At 34.5% G+C, this 8212-nt stretch overlaps 1 protein-coding gene across 1 annotated transcript; it reads right to left on the bottom strand.

The window, feature by feature from the left end:
* Positions 1–1350: 1350 nt before the first annotated feature.
* On the bottom strand, positions 1351–7398 carry LOC113704412 (putative disease resistance protein RGA4). Its single transcript, XM_027226318.2, has 2 exons — positions 7348–7398; positions 1351–4555 (listed from the first exon to the last, which is right to left on the bottom strand). Exon 2 carries the CDS (start codon positions 4543–4545, stop codon positions 1543–1545), a length of 3003 nt encoding a protein of 1000 aa, XP_027082119.1. The 5' UTR covers positions 4546–4555; positions 7348–7398; the 3' UTR covers positions 1351–1542.
* Between the last annotated feature and the right edge of the window lie 814 nt (positions 7399–8212).

Genomic DNA, 8212 nt, shown 5'->3' with positions numbered 1-8212 from the left:
TAAAATTAGGGCTTTAGAGATGAAGGGAATTTAGGATAAAACAAACAAATCAATAACTTTTTTTTTTTAAAAAAAAGAATGGCAACAAAAAAATGAATAAAACACGATTTTTTACCAATTTTTACGGTTTTCAGTTCAACCCAATTTTTGATCGAGTTTTTGTTGAGTAACTTTCTAAGTAGACTTAGACCAAATGCCTAATCGATTCCCAATTCAACTAGTTGAACTTGCCAGTCTAATCCAAGTTTTAAAACACGGTTTACAAGTATAGTAAAAAGTTATTTTATGACTATGAATTTAAAAACTATCAACTATATATCATTTTTCTCTTTTTCTTTTTGTTTCTTTTCCTTAATGATTTAATCTTGATATTGAATTACAATTCAAAGCAAAATAGTTTAAACCAAATATCTATATGAACCAGTTTTTTGGGATCTCATGATGACGTGAAAGATAGCAATAGTAAAAATTAAGTCTTTATTCGCTGCAAAACTTGATCCCGATGGGAACCATCTAAGAAGTCCTAATCAACAGAACAACAAGAAGAAACCCAGACCAAGAGAAACAAAGGACAAAATAAATCAAAACTCTCCTCGCTCCTTGATCCATACAGAGTCAAAGGCTTCTGTTATGAAAAGCACACCATGAAACTTCAGATATTCTTGGATTTACTAAATCATTTATGCTCTGGTGCGTTCTGAAACTGAACTGACGGTATCACGGTGTCTACCGTTCTACATTCAAATTGCAATGAAAAAACATAAAACCAAATATCTTTCTGGAGAAGTAAAACAATCATCTTGATACTGGAGTTGTGAATTCCTTTCAGTTATATACTCCTATCAAACATCTTTCTTTCAAAAGGCAGTTAATCACCATTTCCTAGTCCAAATCAGAAGTCCTGAGAACTATTCTCCCTGTAATGCCAGATCAATCAACAGATACCAAGTCTTGGGAGTAGAGAATGTTTCACCAGAAAGGGATCCTTGACTAAGTCAGGTAGGAGGATAGCCAAATGTTGTACACAAACCAACATGTGCAATTTTGGTATGCCAAAACCATGGTAAGTAGCATACGCAATGAATGTCCCAGAAAAATCATTGAAAGTCAAAGTCAAACCATAAGCACTAAAAAACGCCCAGATATGTTGCATCTTATAAGCCAATGATAACCCAAAGGGTCTCACATAGATCAAGAATAATCACTCAACAAGAAGAAGAATAATACATTCAAAAAAAAAAAAAAACACATGCCAAAAAGGAAATACAGTTTGTGCTTAATAACATCATGTCAAGTAACTACAATGCACTTGAACAATCAATCAAAAAGAGAACTAATACGTGCAACAGAACTCATTTGTGAAAACTGCAGTCAAATCTCAATATCTTTTTCATTTTATCCAACCTCTAGCAAATCATATCAACTGGATATGGTATAAATTGGGTACTAGTGTTGGTCTTCTCCACACTTACAGGATAGTACACAAATAGTGTATTACGTAATACATGAATATGCAGACCCACTCATATATAATTGTATTACTCAATTTTCAATTTTCAGGTCCGGGATGTGCTTAATTTTGTGCCATTCCTCTCCTCCCCTTTTACACTGTCGTCCCAGTCGGTAGCAGCGAAATATAGTCAAATGTTGGAGTGTCGTCATCTTTTGAATGCTGGATGGAAGTGTTTCAAGCGGACAATATTTTAGTGTCAGGTCTTGAAGAGAAGTGAGGTGGTCTCCAAACCAGTCTGGCAATGAAGTTAGATTGGAAAAACTCTGCAGCTCCAGTTTTTGTAGTGCAGGCAAATGTTTGACTTCCTCTGGCAGAGCTGTCGCGTGTGACCCATTGATGCATAGACGAGTCAGGGATTTGAGGGCTTTAGTCCCCATTGAGAGACTCACCAAATTATAGCATCGGACCAAATGGAGTTCCTGCAAAGAAGCAAGGCCTCGCAATCCTTCTTCTGGCAGAGAATCCAGCTCGGGAGAGTGCTTGATGGTCAATTCCTTCAAAGCCGTGAGATTGGAGATTGAAGCCCATGCCATGTTCGGGCAACGGTCGACGCATAACTCCTTTAGGGACAGCATACGTGGCAATGGCAATGTCAACATTGGGCAATCCTTAAAGGACAAGGATTGAAGTTGAGAGAATACCCCTGGAGTACCTTGGACTTCTCTTCCTAACATTCCTTTTAGGTTGGGCATGTTCTCTAACTCCAGCTGTTTCAACGATGGGGACATTGCAGCAGCAGCGGCAGTACTCTCTTGGACCCCAACTATGTACTCCGCTGCACTCTCGTGCACAACAACTTCTGTTACAGTTGAAATCCAAGATGGAAATGATGAACCGTTGAAGCCTAGGACACGTAGTAGTTGAAGGTTGGGCCGGGGTTTGAGGGCTTCGAGCACTTCCTTATCATTGTACCGTTGAATCGTTCTTTCGGAATCCCAATACAAATTCAACCCGTGGAGACTCTGTTTTTTAATTAAGCAAGCTTCTTCTGCATCCTTTTTGTCTTCAATCCTCTCAAGGTGCATAATTGTTAGCCCTCCTCTAAGCATATTTAAGTCTCGCAACTCACTTAGTCGGAAGCCTTTTTTGCCACTCGGGACGACCATACTTAACGTCCGTAGGCAAGTCAGCTTCCCAATTCCACTTGGCATGTGAGTCAAACTCCAACACCCATGTAGACAAAGATGTCGAAGATTTCTGAGGAATCTCATGCCCTTGGGTAGACTCCAAAGAATGAGACAATCATTTAGGTTTAAAATTTGCAAATTCCACAAGTCACAAATTGAATTGGGTAGTTCAACAATTAAAGATCTTGAAAGATCTAGATGCCTCAAATGTTTCAGTTTGCTTATTGCATGTAAAAACTGCTTATTGTATGACATTACCTTGAGAGCCCTCAGGGAGCCACATTTTGACAAGAAAGAAAAGCATTGGTCAATGCCTGTGATTGTAATAGGAAAAGCCACTGTTAGCTGATCATCTGGCATACCTAATATCATGGTTCTATTTGACTCTGTTCCACCGTGTTTTGCCTCCATTACTGATCGAGCCAAATCATGGACAAGGTCATGCATCTTAAAAGTGAGGGCATTGCCAAATTCATCTTCCTTTACTGCTTGGAATAGTGATCTATAATATAGTTCAGTCAGCACAGCAACACCAACATCTTCCACTTCCATTGTTTCATTAGATGAAAGCAATCCATTTGCCATCCACAAATGTATTACCTCTTCTATTTCAAATTCATAGCCCTTGGGAAATGCTGCACAATATGCAAAGCAACCTCTCAACTCTATCGGAAGATTAAGATAGCTCAATCTCAACGCGGGCAAGATATGTGTTGTATCTTGAGGTAAGTTCCAAATTTCACTGCATTTCACGGAGTTCCATTCATTTTCTTGCCTTTTAAATCGTAGAAAGCCTCCAAGAGCCTTTGCAGCCAGAGGAACACCACCACATTTTTTCACAATCTCTTTTCCGATAACTACAAGGTTAGGATATTCTTCAGCCTCTTGACGGCCAAATGCCCGTTGCCTAAACAGTGACCAACACTGATTCTCTGACAAACTCGACAGATAATATGTTTTTAATGTGCCCATTATTGTGGCAACCTTCTCCATGCGAGTTGTCATGATGATTGAACTACCTCTTGATCCGCATTCCAGAACAGATTTCAGTTTCTCCCATTCCTCTAGATTCTCATTCCAGACATCATCCAGTACAACCAAGTATCTTTTCCCTCTCAACAACTCTTGAAGTTTTCTTTGCAGAGGATCCAATTCTAATTCTTCAACAGGAGTCCCTCGTATTGAATTAATTAAGGCTTTTATAATCCTCTTCACATTGAAATCCTCTGAGACCCAAACCCAGAGTTTTGGCTCAAAATGCTTGGCTATGCGCTCATCATTAAGCACCAATTGGGCAAGTGTTGTCTTTCCAAGGCCTCCAACACCCACTATAGGGAGCACTGATACATTTTGATTATCTCTGACTTGATTCACCAATATTTTCACAATCTTGTCTTTCGCCTCGTCCCTTCCAAGGACTAGATCAGGTTCCTTTAGCAAGGAACCAGTCTCACGTGTTCCAGTAGAATCAACCTGAAAGTGGTTGCTCCCACGCTTCTGATCAATCAAACCAAGCTTTATCCGCTCATCAGCTATTGCATTAAATTTTTCAAGGATCTCCTTCATCGTTGTCCCAATCCTGTGACGAAACACTAAGTTTCCTGCTATAGGGTAACACATCAAACTAAAACAACCAGAATTTTTGTACTTGACTCTTGAGGCTTCAGCTGCGTAATCATCCAATACATCATCGATTTCATAGGCAACACCATTGAGCTCCTGAAACCAGAGTTGTATTGCCTTGTCTGTGAATTGCTTCTGCTCAGCATCTTCAAGGACTGCCTTGATGGTGGAGAGCAAGCGTGCAGGCTTTTCCATGTCAGTTGCAACACCACAAAGCAATCCACTCTCCTTCTGGATCATGGAATTCAAAGTATCGACGAGAATTCCCACAAATGCTTCCATCACGTGTGACCTGAAACTCACAGTTCAAGAAAGTTAAATCAATGTTAATAAAGTTATTAGAGATTTATAACTTGATAGACCCAATAGAAAATGAAAAATTGGATCATAATTATAAGCAAAAGTTTCTGTTACTAGGAAACGAAGAAAACATATCTTCTACATTAACATGAAAACATTGTTCGGATTCATTTTAGGCAGCCAGTCAATGACCACCAAGAATACTTATCGATTAATCAAAGAAATATTTTCAGAATAATTGGTGGACATGCATGGTTACAAACTCGAGGAACATGTTAACAAAATACATACACAAGGTGGAAGATCATGCATGGAGCTTAGTCTTTGAATCATGAGCCATGGAAGATAATTTAAAAAAACCGTTAAATGAAGTATTGTCCCTATTCCAAAACCAAATTATCAAGAATGTTATGAAAAAAAAATTGGGACAATCCTGGTGAATGAATTTTAGGAAGAGTTCAAAGCATACGATATAGAGTCCCAGGAAAATGGAATCTTTGGATGTTTGAACCCTAAAGCCTAAAGTGAGATAGGAGCACACACAAAGGCGATGACCTTTATTCATTTACAGGGTTTTATAAGCCCGAGGTTTTCACAAGGAAAAATGGACATTACTATTTGTAGGAAATGCTTTCAAACACCATTTTTATCTCGAGTAAAATTTTTTGGGTAAATGACTTCCAATTGTCCCTCAACTTTTACCAATGATTTTATCTAGTCTTTCAACTTGTATAAGTGTTTATTGAGTTCCTCAACTTATAAATTAAGTTATGAATAGTCCATCCAAGCTAAATCTCATTATGGTAATATTTACTTTCCCACTGAGGTTCAATTTAATGTCTATTTTCCTACTCTAATTTTAAATATAAAACATATCTGTCCTTTTTAATAGTTTCAGTTAAGTATCTAATAGTTGACTTATTTGAATAATTTAATATGTGTTGAAAATTCTGAATTTGGTTTTAATTCGTCCCAAAAACTGAATCTAATCAAGAAAATTTTCATTCTATTAGACTAAGATTCATTTTATTGTAAGTTTGGCTCCTCCCAAGTTAACTTATAAAGTAGTCAAATTTGCCATTTTAATGGTTTCCATAAATATTGAGTTGTTGACTAGTTTGGTTACTAGCGGCGAGGGGAGGGTTCTTAGAATCTTAACCACTACCAGATTTAGAATTCAAATTTTGTACCTAGCAGCTGGGGGTGGAAAGGGTGTGGAGAGGGATGGAAGAGTTAACCAAAAGAAAAGAAAAACTAGTTTAACTAAAAAAACTGATAACAATCTCCTTTAACAAATTTTGTCTGAGCATATTAATTCCAATCTACTGTTATGCACATTATCATTCTAATTTGGGACTAAATGATATATTTAGATTCTAATGACATGATTAGCCAAGATAGGGTACTTAAAAAAGAAGCACACAAAGAAGAAGAAAAAAAAATCAAAACAAGATATTGGGATTTTTATTTATGTGTATCTTTTTTGTAATCTTTTCATTGTTAAACGTTATGTTCTTTTCTACAATAACAACTATACAAAAACATTAAATAGTTAAATAAATCTCTATTATTTATTTTGCATATAATCTTTTCTTATTCTTGTTGGATTAATGTTTCTTTTTAGATTATTTTAGGTTTATTAGAATTTAAGCAGAAAAATAATGATGATGACATTGTAACAGGACTAAATAAGTTAGCAAAATTTGTAACATAAGGCGATGCTAACTTCTCATGTGTTGAAGAGTAATTTTTCAATTTTTTTAGTATATGTAAATCGTTAGAAATATTGTGAGTGTGTTTGGAAAACAAAATTATTTCAAATAATATTTTTCTTGTATCACAAACACAATTTTCAATTAATTTTTTACTTTTTAAACTACTTTTATATTTCACATGCATCACTTCTCAAAAAGTGCTATAGCAATTTTTTTCCATATATTATTTCAAATAATCTCCTATTTAAACACACTCAAATTATTTTTTTGTTAGTCAAATTATTTGGTTATTAAATACTTAAACTATTAAGTATCATACAATAAATTAAAGGATTAATTTTATATACACTGACAATGCATAAACTATCATCGTTAGATTAATGACACATATGCAAAAGTTGGATTTTAAATTCAAATTTTGCATAGTTGTTATTTATTCAATACTGAAATAGTTGATTTTAGACAATGATAAGCAAAATAAAAATCAAACCTTAAGAGCAAAATGAATATTACCAAAATTGGATTTGATTTGGAGCGACCAATTAAAACCAAATTTATAAGTTGAAGGACTTGATAGATGCAACAAAATTATGGCTGAAAGTTGAGAGATTCTTGAAGCCTGATACCTAGTCTTTTAGAGAAGTTGTAATTTTTTGGCAACAAAGGGAACATCATGCAGCAAACAAATTAAATGTTTTCTTTTTTTTTGAGAAATTTAAAAATCAACACACACCTAAATTAGGGATATAGAACTTTCTTTTTACACTTAATAACTTAAAAAATATTTTCATTGGACATGCCACCCAAAATATTACTTTATGCGTAACTAGAAGCTATAAACTCATAGAACTAAGCCAGAGACGAATTCAATATCTGTCAAGATCAAAGAGCAAAGCGGAAACTATATGCATAACTATACAAGAAAAAGTGGAAGCAAAATTCCAGCCCAAAAATTTATTTGACGACAAAGGAATTATTAGCAGAAGATATTTGGAGAACAAAATAGTGGAAGCTATATTTCAACCAAAATTTTATTTGATATACAAGTTAAAAGAGCATGAGAACTTACTCGAGAAAGTTTAAATACTCTGGCAACAGCTCTGATAAATGTGCAAAAACTCCCTGTATGTTGGAAAGCTATGTACTCAAAATTTTGAATTTAAGCAGAAGAGAATATTAGGCTGATGAAGATGATAATTTCCGCAAAAGAAAGAAGCAAATTAACAATTAGAAGAGATGAAGATTTCGACAAAGATAATAATTTCAACCAAGGAAAGAAGCAAATTAATAATAGCAAAAACTTTTGCAGTTATGGTGGAATATACAGGAGAAAGTAACAGTAGTAGGTAAGGAATCACTAATTTTATTGATTTTTATTCACTACCTTTATTGATTTGTGTAGTATATTGTTATAAATATTATTATTCTATTGTGGGGCTAATCGATTTATTTGGATTCAAATGACAGGTGTAGCAAAAAAAGGTACCTTAAAAAGAAGTGAACAAATTAAGAAGATGATGAAGAAAGATATAGGAATTTTTGTTTACTTTAATCTTTTTACAATATTTTGTTTTCACATTTTATCATCTTTTCTATAGTATTGACTTAAAAAATGTTAAATTCCTAAAAGAAAATTCTTTTAGTTTATTTCTGTACTAGTTTTCATTATTCTTGTTAGATTAATGTTACTTTTAGATTTACTAGTTTAGGTTTATCAGGCTTTAATAGAATAATAATGATGATGGCATACTAATAACAAAAAACAAAGGTAGCAAAATTTATAAGCATAAGGTAATGCTAAGCTTGTGATGTACTAAAGAGTAATTTTTTTACCTTATGTAAATTTTTACAAGAATAGTGTTATTTTTTTGTTACTCAACCTGGTCAACCATAAAATACTTAACCAAAAAACTATTCAATGTGGTTATACTTTA

Source organism: Coffea arabica, chromosome 8e (assembly GCF_036785885.1).
Source record: "Coffea arabica cultivar ET-39 chromosome 8e, Coffea Arabica ET-39 HiFi, whole genome shotgun sequence".
In the NCBI taxonomy this organism is placed as follows: domain Eukaryota; kingdom Viridiplantae; phylum Streptophyta; class Magnoliopsida; order Gentianales; family Rubiaceae; genus Coffea; species Coffea arabica.
Note: the sequence above shows the minus strand (reverse complement) of the source record. Positions and strands in the feature narration are given on the sequence as shown.

Bases quoted from the DNA above. Each gene is read 5' to 3' on its own strand.
- LOC113704412 (XM_027226318.2), bottom strand. From the start codon at position 4,545: ATGGAAGCATTTGTGGGAATTCTCGTCGATACTTTGAATTCCATGATC.